Source organism: Catharus ustulatus, chromosome 6 (genome assembly GCF_009819885.2).
Source record: "Catharus ustulatus isolate bCatUst1 chromosome 6, bCatUst1.pri.v2, whole genome shotgun sequence".
NCBI classification, from domain to species: Eukaryota; Metazoa; Chordata; class Aves; order Passeriformes; family Turdidae; genus Catharus; species Catharus ustulatus.
Window position 1 is genome coordinate 54,019,833 of NC_046226.1, and position 12,784 is coordinate 54,032,616.

Genomic DNA, 12,784 nt, shown 5'->3' on the forward strand with positions numbered 1-12,784 from the left:
AACACTTGTTCCTCTGCGTCTTTATCCTTTAACCAGGTTTCCCTCCCTGGAACTCGGATCCATTCACCGGGACACCCGGTGCCCCCGGCCCGGTCCCGCCGCTCCCGGCACAGCGTCCGCAGCTCCTGCCGGGAGCGGCCCCGCCTGGCAGGTCCCAGCCGTGGTCCCGGTGCAGCTCCATGTCCAGGTCCCGGTGCAGCGCCATGTCCTGTCCCGCTGCAGCTCCATGTCCCGGTCCCGGTCCCGGGAAGCGCCCGGAGCGCTGGGAGCTGCAGTACCAGGCGTGGCCACAAGGCGGCAGCACTGAGGTGTAGCCGCCACCGCGCATGCGCAGCGTTTTTAGGGGCGCCAATAAATCCCTATTTCAGTCAGTCGCAGATCCCGGATTTCGGGTGTTCCAGCGACAGGAGGGGGAGAAGGAACTCCGCATAAACAGAGCTGTTTCTAGGTCCTTCATACAGATCATCTTGTCTAGCTTTTTCAAGCCCTTTATTGTTTCATTTATGTACATAAAACGCTGTATTTTTATTTTCAAGCCCTGTGGGTCCATATTCAGAATTCCTTACAGTCTAAAATCCTGTCTATAGCACAGGAGATTTATCTTAAATTAATAGTAATTTTGATATATATGTACGAGAATCTTTGTATTTTCTACTGTATTACTCATAAATTAATTTTCTAGCCTTTTGGGGCTATAACCTCCCTTTTTTGGGGGGATCCCGCCTGTTCCCTCCTCATTCCGCAATTCTCAGGAGAGATGCCATGGGACTGACGGAAATCTCACCATCGGAAGTGTCGGGAAAATTAATCCACAAAGACCAGAGGTTTATGTCCAAAAAGGAGACAGAGGACTCCCTTTTACTTTATTTTAATAAAGGGAGAGGCTATGGGGCATTCCCCTGAGGTCTCTCAAATTTTTGGAGGCTCAGTTTCCTTTGTATCCTATTTTCCCGGCTGCATTTTCCTCTCTCTTTCCCCAAGGCTGAGGTACTTGAGAGGCACAGACTTCCCAGTACGCCTGAGATTCCCCTCTAATGTATAACCTTCCCTTTTAATTTTTAATTCTTACAGAATTCATAGTTTTCCCCCCATTGTTTCTTTCATCTTCCAACACCCAGTTTCATTTATCAGCAGTTTGTCTCTTTTCCCATTCATCAATCAGTGGAATCAATCCCATTGTTTCCTTTATCTCTCAGTGCTAGTCTAATCTACCAGCAGACCCACAGCTTGTTTGTAAAGACAAATCCAACATTCCTCTCAGAAGTAAGGCAGGAATGGGATAATTCAGAGCACCACCTCAAAATATTGGGGAAAAAACTGAAACATTCCCACTGCCTCCACAGCACAGTGGGTAGGTTTTAGGTGAGGTAACCTCACAGCCTGCACATCCTAGTGCAGATGACAATCCCTGCACAAGAGTTTTCCAGCTACTCCAGGGGCTTGAGCCAGCAAGAACATCCCTAATGGTGGTCCTGTTATCCCTTCACCCCGACTCCGGCATTATCCTGTCCAAAAAAACACAGGCACCTATGGTTCCTCTGCCTCCATCACAGCTGCCACTTCATCCTCCTCCCATGCAGAAGTGTCCTGGAAAGAGGAACTTGGGAGCAAAACCAAGGGAAGTGAATCTGTCTATAGGGAAAGAGTCACAGCAGAAACTTGCTGAACTGTTTATCCCCCAAAACTTGCAGCACCTGCCCTGTGCTGCTGAAAATGAAGCCCAGCCTGGGCAGGGCTGGATCAGTATCCCCAGCACCTGTGGCTCAGCATTCCCGAGCAGGAGGTGCTGTCCCCAGCTGGTGACACTGCAGACCCTGGGGGGAGGACGGGAGCGGGGCAGAGGAGGCTGCAGGGGGCTGATGTGGGGCAGAGGGAGGGACAGACACCTTCCTGCTCCCCACCCCCTCGTCTCAGTTTCCGCTCTGTCATTTCTCACATGCCCCAGCTCTCACTTCTCCTTTGCCTTTCATCGATTCCCGCAGCCAGCTCATTTTCCTAGCTCCTGTCCCACCGCTCGGACTGGTGAGGGCGCAGCACCGGCTCAGCCATGGGCTGGGGGCTCTGGGGGGTCCTGCTCACCTGGGCGCTGCTGGCGTGGGTGACAGGGGCTGAGCAGTCCCAGGAACTCTTGTCCCCTTCAGGGTTTGGGGAGTGCAGCAAGACCTTGAAGCTCTCACGTCTGGAAGTTCTGCCGGGGGGGGGCTGGGATAACCTCAGGAATTTGGATATGGGCAGAGTCATCAACCTGAGCTACTCGCAGTGCAAGACCACAGAAGACGGATCTTACCTCATCCCAGACGAGATCTTCACTATCCCCCGCAAGCAGAGCAACCTGGACATCAACTCTGAGATCATCGAGTCCTGGAAGGATTACCAGAGCATCACCTCTGCCTCCATCAACCTGGAGATGTCCCTCTTCTCCATCATCAACGGCAAATTCTCCGACGACTTCCACCGCACCAAGACGCACCAGGTGAGAGACCGGGCTGTCACCACCCGGGTGCAAGTCAGGAATTTGGTTTACACTGCCAAGATCGACCCAGAGGCAGCCCTGGACAAGGGCTTCAAGAAGCAGCTGCTGACCATCGCCAGCCACCTGGAGAACAACCAGACCAGGATGGCCGATTTTCTGGCCGAGGTGCTGGTGCTCAACTACGGCACCCACGCCATCACCTCCGTGGATGCAGGAGCCACCTTGGTGCAGGAGGACCAGATCAAGGCTACTCTCCTGAAGGACAGCTGGGCCACACGGAGCACTGTCACTGCCTCGGCTGGTGTGGCCTTCCACAACATCATCAGCGGGGGAACCAAGGAATCCCTGGACGTCAGCTCCAGCTTCACCAAGCAGTACCTGGAGAACCGCACCAACTCCAGGGTGGAGAGCATCGGCGGGACCCCCTTTTACCCAGGCATCACCCTGAAGACATGGCAGGAGAGGATGCAAAACCAGATGGTGGCCCTGGACCGCTTGGGGCTGCCCCTGTACTACTTCATCAAGCCGAGCACGGTGCCGGAGCTGCCGGCGCCCACGGTGCGGAGGCTGGCCCGGCGCGTGGAGCTCGCCATCCGCCGCTACTACACCTTCAACACTGCCCCGGGCTGCACCGACGCCTCCTCGCCCAACTTCAACTTCTACGCCAACACCGACGACGGCTCCTGCCTGGGCACCATGGCCAACTTCACCTTCGGGGGAGTCTTCCAGGAGTGCGTCGGCCTGGGTGGTCCCGACACCGGCGCGCTGTGCCGGGCGCTGGAGCAGAGGAACCCCCTCACCGGGGCTTTTTCCTGCCCTGCCACCTACACCCCAGTGCTGCTGGGAGTGCAGGAGCAGGAGGAGGGTCACAGCCACCTGGAGTGCCACAACAAGTGCACCCTGGGCATCTTCTGCCACCGCAAGTGCCAGGACGTGTTCTGGCTCTCCCGGGTGCAGTTCCGTGCCTACTGGTGCGCCGCGAGCGGGCCGGTGGCTCCGAACTCGGGATACCTCTTTGGGGGGCTGTTCAGCACCCACAGCACCAACCCCATTACTGGAGCCCAGTCCTGTCCCTCGGGGTACTTCCCGCTGAAGCTCTTTGGTGAGCTCAGAGTGTGTGTCAGCCAGGATTACGAGGAGGGGGCTGCGTACGCGGTGCCCTTCGGGGGCTTCTTCAGCTGCCAGGCAGGGAACCCCCTGGCTGGGCAGCACCAGGGCACGGCTGAGGACCCCCTCACCAAGGGCTGTCCCGCGGGCTTCAGCCAGCACCTGGCACTCATCAGCGACAGCTGCCAGGTGCAGTTCTGCGTGCAGGCCGGGCTCCTCACGGGGGGCTCGCTGCCGCCCGCCCGCCTGCCGCCCTTCACCCGGCCCCCCGCCAACCTGCCGGCCGTGGACACCCTGCTGGTGCGGGACGGGGACAGCACCTGGGTCCGGGACGGCCAGAGCCACGTCTGGCGACTGGCACGGCCCGAGGAGGTCCAGCACGTGGCCGAAATGGTCCAGGGCCGGGGGCTGTCAGGGGGACAGGTGGCTGGGGTCACCGTGGCCGTGCTGGCGGGGGTGGCCACCGCCCTGGGGACAGCCTGGTACGGCCACCGGCGCTACAGAGCCAGGGGGTACCGAGCGCTGGGCACAGGGGACAGCCCAGCCCCTGCCAGCTCCGAGCACAGCACGGTGCTGACCGTGGGCGAGGGGTACCAGCAAGAGGGGACCGAGGGGACAGTGCCCTGAGAGCCCCAAATCCCCAAACCCACAGGAGAAGGAGGGAGCGGGAGGGGCCCTGGGGAGGGTTATCTCCCAAATCCTGCATGCTGCAAGCTGCAAGCCCTGTGTCCATGTATATCTATCGGGATAGATATACGCACGCATGCAGACAGGCACGGAGCAGTTTTATTTCAGCCAGCAACTCGTCGTGTAGTCAACAGAGCATTAAAAAAAAGGAAAAAAAGTCACGTTGTGGAAAGACTTACTCACAGTAAGAGCCATCGGGCTGGCACCGCGGAGGGTGGGGGACCCTCCCCCTTCTCGCCCAGAGGGTTTTGCATAGCTTTGTCTGCACCGGGAAAACCCCGGGCGTGGGTGGAGGAGAAATCACACCGCTGAGCGCCACCCAAACAGGGCGTGTGCCTGGGGAAAGAGGGTTTCTCCCGTGAGGTAGAAGATAACAACCCATGCTGAGGGCGCCTGGGCACGGATCGGTGCAAGGGGGCATCGGGGGGACTCGCCTCGGCTCACAGTGCCCCTGGCTCACCTGGCCACACAGATGACTGACAGAAGACAACGGAGAGGCCAGGCTGTGCAGGGACCGCCAGAGTCCCCTGCCATCCGCTTTATTGACCCCCAGCCCCTCCACGGGGTGGCCGCGGGGGTGACGGACCCTCCAGGCCAAGGAGAGGAAAAACAGCAACGACAACAGAACGATGCACAGCAGGATGAGCCCCCCTCCCACCAGCACAGAGCGCCAGGGACCCCCCAGCACCCGGCACAGGTGGCTCCCAAAGGCCCCATGAATCCCTGGTTTGGGATGGAAAGGACCCCACACACTCTCTCATTCCTAACCCCTGCCCTGGGCAGGGACACCTTCCACCAGCCCAGGGCTCTCCGAGGCCCAGTCACCCCGACAGGGACCCCCAGAGCCTTGGAACACACTTCCCCCACCCCCATCACCCACACTCTCCTACCCACACCACCCTCCTGGCCCAGCCCGTGACAACCCCTCACTAGCCACCTTCCCCTCCAGACTCCCCCAGGGCGTCTCTGGGGGCAGGAAGGGAGACACTTCTCACCCCACCTGCACCTGGCCCCATGGGGACCCACAAGTGACAGCCCTCCCGTGGGGCAGAGCCCTGTTGGGGTGGGGGGGGCCCACAGCCCCCATCCCAACCCCAAGCACCGCTGTGCCCAGCCCCAGCCTGGCTGCAGCACCACATTCTCCCAGGTTGCCTCCCCAAACGCCCCCCCTATATGTACATATATACGACAAAACCCCAAAACACGAGGTATATAGAAATTCCAACGTGGGGACGGCCCCATACGAACAGTTCAAGGAACCCACTGCAGGGGTGGGATGTCATTGTCCCCCCCACACACACTTCCTACCACCCACCAGCCCCTCCCTGGCATGCAGAGGCAGGGGCAGCCCAGACAAGGGGACCCTGCAGGGAACAGCTCAGACACAGCCAAGAGGAGCAGGGGGTGCAGGGCTGGGGGGAGCTGAGGCAGCCCAGGGCCCCCCAACCTCCACAGACACAGGAGACCAGTGGGGAGGTACCGACAGAACAAACAAACAAACAAACGTCAGAGGGACGAGGCAGAGCAAGGGGGACTTCCGTGGCCCCAGCTCCCACCCCAAGCCAGGTCCCACTCCCAGGTGGGTGGCAGGGATGTTGGGTCAGGCTGGGACTGGCACAGATGAGGAGAGGGGGTAGCCTGGCACCCCCCAGGCCCTCAGCACAGTGGCAACGAGGCCAGGACACCACCCAGAGGGGTGGCCAAGCCAGCCTGAAGCCCCACAGCTGTGTGTGGGGATGTTCCCGCCCTGCAGGAGTGAAGGGGACGGCCAAAAAAACCTTCTTCCAGCCAGCCTGGGGCACTGCGTGGCTGCCACCGGGAGCAGGGGGCTCCAGGTGTGCACTAAGAAGCCCACAGGCAGGTATCTCCAGCAGCTTTATCCTGGTGGGTGCTGGCACAGGCAACCCTTTCCTTGCCTCCTCGCCATGGTCTCAGTCCTTCTCCTGCGCCAGGCTCTCCTCCGTGATGCCCTGGGCTGCCAGCTCAGCCAGGACATTGTCCAGGTAGTTGATGTCAGGGTAGCCGTGGCCTGTGAGGTTGGAGCCGAACTCTGTCTTGTGGTGGATCTCATTCCAGATCACCGTGTCCGACTCGCCCGTGGTGCTGGAGGTTCCGATAGCGAAGATCAGGCGCCGGTCCCAGGCCACCAGCAGCAACTTTAGTACCTGTGGAGACCAGGAATGGGGCAGGCAGCAAAGCGAGCACGGCAACGTGGGCAGCCCACAAAGCCCTCCTGGAGCATCCCAGCACAACCTCCTGCCCCAGCCCAAACAGAGGGACCAGGCTGCCAAGCCTGAGTGGGAAGGTCACAGGGCTCCTGCAGAGCCTGCTGGATGGGCTGTGGGGAAAACCTCCACCCACATTCCCCTGCTTAAGCCATGTTTACTTTTCCCACCCTGGCACACCTCGGCCAGCTCACCTTCCTGCCCTTCTCGCTGTCTGGCAGGTAGCAGTGCCGGGGGAAGCCACGGGCCGTGAAGCTCTTCCCAGGGTTTGGATGCTCTGGTCCCTGCAACGTGGGAAAGGGGAGAAGAAAACCCTTTTGGAGCTCAAAAGGATGCTCTGGGAACGGGCAGTGCCCCAAGCCTTGGTGGGCACTAATGGCCACCATCCCCCCGCCAGCAAGCAGACAGGGACAGCACTTTCATGCGGATATACCCCAGACTTCCCACAACATCCTTATGGACAAGCAGCTCCTGAGTCACGGCACGAGCTGCAGCAGGACCCGGGGGTGATACAGCAGTGACAAGGGCCACCAGCCCCTCCAGGAGGCCCCCCAAGACCCACCTGCACCCCCGGGGGAATGTTGTAGATGATGCGGATGGTTTTGCAGTCGGCATGGCCGGGCAGGGCATGGGGGATGATGTGATATTCCATCTTCCCGGGAGGCTGCGTCCCTGTCTTCACCCCATAGATGGTTTTGCAGGTGGGACACTGCAGACTCCCATCCTGAGAGTGGAAAAAGAGGGACACAGTGAAACCTGTATCTCCAGCACTGAGCCACGCCAGCAGTGTGAGTCCCTGAGCAGCACTGAACACTGTTTTAATTGGGAAAAGTGTAATTTCAAAAACTCTCAAGAACCTGAGAGGTTCCTGACAGGGAACCAGGAGAATTCACTTCCCAACTTAAATCAAAAACCTGAGGTCTTCATTTCTCTTCCCCATCAGTTTTCCAGTTCTCAATGCTTTCCCTAGCTCTGAATTGGTGGTTTGTTTTGCTTTCTTCTTTCAAAGAGGGAAATACAATAAATATTGAAAATCTCCAAACAATGCATTTTCTGGGGAATGTCAAGCATGAGGGGTATTTGCAAAAGCCCTCCCGTGGCTGGAGAAGCACTGCCTGGCACCAAATTCCAGGTAGCTCTGCTCAAACATGTAGGGATCAAAGTCCACCCTGGCAAGGAAAACAAGTGCATAAAACCAGGCATAGTGGGGGGGAAACACACCCACACAGCCCTGAGTCCTGATTTAGCAGTCCCCAAGCGCTTGCTGCTGATAAAAATGAAACTCTGAGTCAGGGTGGGATCTCAAAGTCTTCCAGGCCAGCCAGGCTGGAGCTCTGTCCCATGGAGAGCTCACGGAGCTCAGCAGAGGTGGCTGAACGGGGGGTGCCGCAGCCTCTCACCTTGTTGCCGTTGTTGTACATGGCCACCAAGCAGTGCAGGTGGAAGACGTGGCTGCACTTGACCAGTTTCCCCACGAGGTCAGGCTTGACGGCTGGCTGGGGCCCCTTGTAGCCAGAGGGGGCAGAGAGCCGCTCCATGCAGATGGTGCAGTCCTGTGCCAGAGGGAAGGACAGGGATCAGGGGGACGGGTGCTGCTGGGTTGCCCTGCTCTCACCCCGGGACCGGCACCCAGCCCTGGGCCACGCCGTCACCCCCTCTTTGGGGACAGGGCAGAGCCACACAGGGCAGTGGGATATCGCTGCACATGGCATTGTGTGTGTCCTGCTCATCCCAGGGCAAAGCTCATCCCAGGGCAAAGCCCCCAGGACACCCTGGCGAAGCCATGCTGCTCGCACCTCATCTGGCGGATGCCGCACCTTCTGCAGGTATTTCTTCAGCACCTCCTCCGGGGTTTTACCTGTGGGAAAGCGAGTCAAAGGATGGGAGAAACCCACTGCCTGGGATAGCAGAAGGGATGGGGGGGCACAGGGGAACCAGGATGGGCAGGAGGGATCATCTCTCTCACCTTTCTTGGCCTGTTTCTTGGTGGTCTTGCGGCAGGAGTGGGAGATGCCGGGGATGGACTGGATCTCGCTCTTGCTGACGGGTGGGGGGTGCAGCACCAGCTTGGGGGGCCGGGTCAGGCACACGGGCAGCCCGGCCGCGCTCATGAGGATCCCCGTGATCCCTGCCGCAAAGGTAACAAATGGCACTGAGCAAAACCAGCAACACCCCAAACCTCAGATGCTCCCCAAAACCAGCCCCAAAACTGGGGTTGTTTGTCCCCCACCCTGGGGGAACCAGCACCCGCTGTGGCCCCATCCTCACCTGCCAGTGCTGGGTTGACGGGGCTGGAGCCAGTGAGGTTCTTCACAGGGACGGTGGGGACCCTGAGGGGAGTCAGCAGAGACCACGTCAGGAGGCACCCACATCCCCACAGGGCCCAGAGGCCACACAACAGTTGCCTGAGCAACTGCACAGATCCTGGCTGGAAACAGAGAATCCCCCGATTGGGCAACGTGCCCCTCCCTGCCCCATCACCGCCTTTTCTCTGGCGCTTTAGAAACACTGACTGCATCTCCATTCATGGCCCCTTTTTGTCACAGCTCCCCGGGCCAGTCTGTTGTTTCTTTTCCTCTTTTCTCCTACAGCCACGTCACTGCCACAGCTCTCTCCCCCCTCCCCTTGGGGCTCTCTTCCATGGGAAAGTTTCCCGGCAGGTCAGGAGCAGAGGGAAGGGGGAGGATGAAGAGGGAGAGAGGAAAGGGGCCAGGCTGCGACAGAAGGCTGATGGCAGAGCCAGACAAAGGGGAGAAACCGGCCCATTAAATGTCCACCCCATCACAAAAAAATGTCTTTGGAGGGTGGGGGTCTGGAGGGACCCCTTCTCATGGGGCCTGAATGGCTTTTCTTTGGGCCTTTCGCAGTCCCCCACCCAACCCCTGACACCGAGAGAAAGAGCAGCCTCAGCTTCTTCATTGAGATGCAGGAACCACCCCATCCCTGCTCCCCAGGCACCTGCGGGGAAGGCGAGGGGCCGAGCAGAACCCACCACCCTGCACGGGAGCCTGGGGCCTACCGAGGTGTCTCCCACCACGCTTAGGGGTGACAGATCCCTGCAGTGGGGGCTGCACACCCTCTGTGCCCTGGGGAGGGGGAGAACTCTGCTGTCCCTCTCTCCGCCCAGGCGCCCCGTGGGACTCACCCGGAGGCGATGAGCACGCGGGACTGGGCGATGGCCAGGCGCTGCAGGTGGCTGCGGTTCAGGGTGCCGACGCTGGGCCGGGAGCCTTTGCCGCTGCCCACGCCGGGGGGGCTGCTGGAAGCGCTGGCCGAGCTCAGGGCAGGTGTGCTGGCCGCCTGCCTTCGGCCCCCCTGCGCCGCCAGCGGCTTCAGCGAGCCGCGCACCACGGCCACACCGTCCGGCGCCTTCGGCCCCGCCGCGGGCAGCGGGGGCTTGGGGGTGGCCGGCGGCGCGGGGGCGGCTTTGCGGGGCTGCAGGGTGGAGGTGCCAGGGCCAGCGGCCGCTTTGACGCTCATGACCAGGAGGCACTGGGGACAGGTGCAGGCGGGCACCGGCGGGGCCGCGGCCGCCCCGGGGCTGGCTGGCCATGACTGTGACTTGGGCAGGGTGCCCGACACCAGCGGGTACACCATGTCGAGGCGGCGGCGGACGCGGCGCTTGCGCTGGGTCTGCCGGTTGATCTGGCCCATGGTGGCGAAGTCGATGACATAGCAGAAGCCGATGGCGCTCAGGTCCACCCAGGGGTGCTGCTTCTCGTAGGCGCGCTGGATGGTGATGCCCACATCCATGTCGTAGGGCGTCCACGTCCCGCTGTCATTCTCCCACTCCCAGACCACTCCCTTGCCCGGCGCCGAGGATGGGTCGTAGTAGCTGCGCCGGACGGGCCGGATGGTGCCTGAGGGAGGGTGACAGAGGCCGTCAGACCCTGGCGCCAGCACCCACCCGTGGGCAGGCAGCAGAACCACCCCAACCTGCCCCACCGGTGCCGTTCCATGCGGGGACAGCACGGCTTTCCGGCTCTGCTGCTGTCCCCACCCTGCCAGGGGACTGGTGTGCCTTGGTTTCCCCACAGCCTGGGGGTGCATCCCTAGTGTAACTGGGCTGAAGGGAAGGGCAGATTTCACTCCCACTGGCCCACTCAGCCCTGATGGGGAAACACAGAACCGCAAGCTTGGCAGCTCCAGCCTGCTCCCAGGGACTTCCCCCGGGAGCCTGATGAAACCAGGCATTAGGGCACCCAAGTCCTGCAACGCCTGTCTCCCTCCCAGCTCTGGGCTGGAACAGGTGAATGAAAGATTTGAGGGAGCCCCCAGAAGTGACACACTGAGGCCCTCACGCACACAGGGGAGTAGGGCTCGTGCCAGCCCCACCATCTGCAGCTGCCAACCAACCCCTGATGAAAACCCCAACTGTGGCACAGGGAAAATCCCTGTGAGGCCAAGCTAAGGAGTCTGAGTGGGGCCCTGTGCCCAGCTCCTGCTGCCCCACCAGCAAACATCAGGAGTGGGACGGGAGCACAAAGCACCAAGGTTTTGTGCCTTGCATCCTTATTTTGGCTAGCGTTTCTCACCACTCCCAGTCAACTAGGATGCATTCAAAGCATGGACACAAATTTGGAAATTCCTACAATGAGGAGAAAGCCTTTCTCTTCAGGATGTCTCACAGCAGGGCAGGACTGGCTGTGCATGGCTGGGCTTGGTCCTGGGGTCCCATCCTAATCCCCACAGGTGTTTGCTAACAGGTGGGACAAGCACCACTGCCCCCAAGTCCTTCTGCAGATCCCCATGGCTCAGCCCAGCGTGAGGAACAAGAAAGCACTCAAAGAGAAGCAATAACAAGTCTGCTGCTTCGGCTTTCCACCACGTGTTCTGCAAAGCCTCCAAGAATTTCAGTCCCTTCTCACCCCCACCTCTCCACAGAGAGCAGCCGCCACCGCAGGTCCTGCAGGGACATGAGTGGGATCAGAAGGAAAAGGTGTTTATCAGCACCCTGCTAAAGGGGCATGGGGTGCAGCTACACCCCAGCCAAGCCAAGCCAAGCCAAGCCACCCTGTCCCGCCAAGGGGCACCCGGGGCAGAAAAGCCGAGGAGAGCGGGGCAGTGATTTATCCTAATCCGGCGGCGGCATGCGGCATCTGGCGGTCCCCAGGCAGCAGTGTGGGAATGCTGTGTGTTCCCCCAGCCCCGAGCCGCCAGCCGGCCTCCCATTCAACAGGGGAAGAAAGGGAACAATAGCTATTCAGGGCCTGCCAGGGTCGCGACCCCCCCAAATCAGAGCTGTTTAATGACCCAAAATACCAACATCCCCAGCAACCCAGGGAGAGACGGAACAATCTCCCTTTCAGTCCTCCACCCTGGGCAACAATAGCCCTCAGAAGCTGGCCCCCAGCCACCCTGCTCGCAGAGGTCCCTTGTCCCCACACCCACGGGCAGGGGAGGGTCGCCGCCAGCCCCCAGGGCTGCTGGGGAAAGAGGGACAAAGGAGGGGTGTCTGGCACTGCGCTGCACCCCAGGGACAAGGCACTCTGGCCATCACGGGGGTGCCGGGGGGTCACAACCCCCCGTGCCATGGGTGCTCGTGCCCCACATCCCAGACAGCCCGAGAGGGTGGGGGACAGGCAACCCCATCACGCTGGGGACCCACCCACCTGAGCATCCCTCCACCTGTTCGTGTCCCTGCCCTGGGGCTGCCATTCCCCGGGCAGGATCTGTCACCCGAGCGCCATTCAGCTCCAGGTCGATGGCGGCTCAGAGCTAGCACAGAGGGAGCCGGGCACGGCCCTGGCAAGGGTGTGCAGGAGACAGGCTCTCCTCAGGGGAGAAGGAAAGGCCACGGGGTGGGTGCAACAGGGCCCGGGGCGCTGCAGCAGCGAGGAGGGCGGGCAGCACGACCCCCGGGGGGGAACCAGGGATGCGTGGGCAGGACTGGCGATCGGCTGGGAGGACACCGGGCGAGCGGCACCCGTGCGGGACCGGGCACGGCGGGGCCCGGCAGCGGCGCTCGGTGCAGCCCCGCACGGCCCCGGAGCGGGGGGCACCGGGAGCGGGGCGGGAGCGCCGGGCACGGCCGGGCCGCGGGGCGGGCGCGGGCGGCGGGGCCGACTCACCGGTGTCCTGGCGGAACTGGTGCATGGACTGCAGGTCGATGATGTAGGGCGCCAGGCGGCTGTCGGCCTGGCCCAGCACCACGCTGCCGCCCGCCCGCGGCCCGGCGCGGGCCACCGCCTCGATGTGGTGGCTGACGGCCGGGCTGTAGGGCCGCCAGCGCCCGTGCTCGTTCAGCCATTCCCACACCACCACCGCCGAGGCCAGCAGCATGGCTCCGCCG

General features: G+C 61.3%; 3 protein-coding genes across 3 annotated transcripts; 1 reads left to right on the plus strand and 2 right to left on the minus strand.

Moving 5' to 3' along the window:
* Positions 1-1,205: 1,205 nt before the first annotated feature.
* Positions 1,206-4,427, plus strand: MPEG1 (macrophage expressed 1). The gene has a single exon (XM_033061652.2). It carries the CDS (start codon positions 2,048-2,050, stop codon positions 4,205-4,207), a length of 2,160 nt encoding a protein of 719 aa, XP_032917543.1. The 5' UTR covers positions 1,206-2,047; the 3' UTR covers positions 4,208-4,427.
* LOC122149402 lies at positions 4,345-5,509 on the minus strand. Its single transcript, XM_042779353.1, has 2 exons — positions 4,728-5,509; positions 4,345-4,603 (listed from the first exon to the last, which is right to left on the minus strand). The coding sequence occupies exons 1-2, from the start codon at positions 5,507-5,509 to the stop codon at positions 4,447-4,449; spliced, it is 939 nt and encodes a 312-aa protein (XP_042635287.1). The 3' UTR covers positions 4,345-4,446.
* DTX4 (deltex E3 ubiquitin ligase 4) lies at positions 4,760-12,784 on the minus strand. Its single transcript, XM_033061654.2, has 9 exons — positions 12,564-12,784; positions 9,638-10,352; positions 8,761-8,822; positions 8,459-8,620; positions 8,289-8,350; positions 7,893-8,045; positions 7,055-7,216; positions 6,687-6,776; positions 4,760-6,432 (listed from the first exon to the last, which is right to left on the minus strand). The coding sequence occupies exons 1-9, from the start codon at positions 12,772-12,774 to the stop codon at positions 6,199-6,201; spliced, it is 1,851 nt and encodes a 616-aa protein (XP_032917545.1). The 5' UTR covers positions 12,775-12,784; the 3' UTR covers positions 4,760-6,198.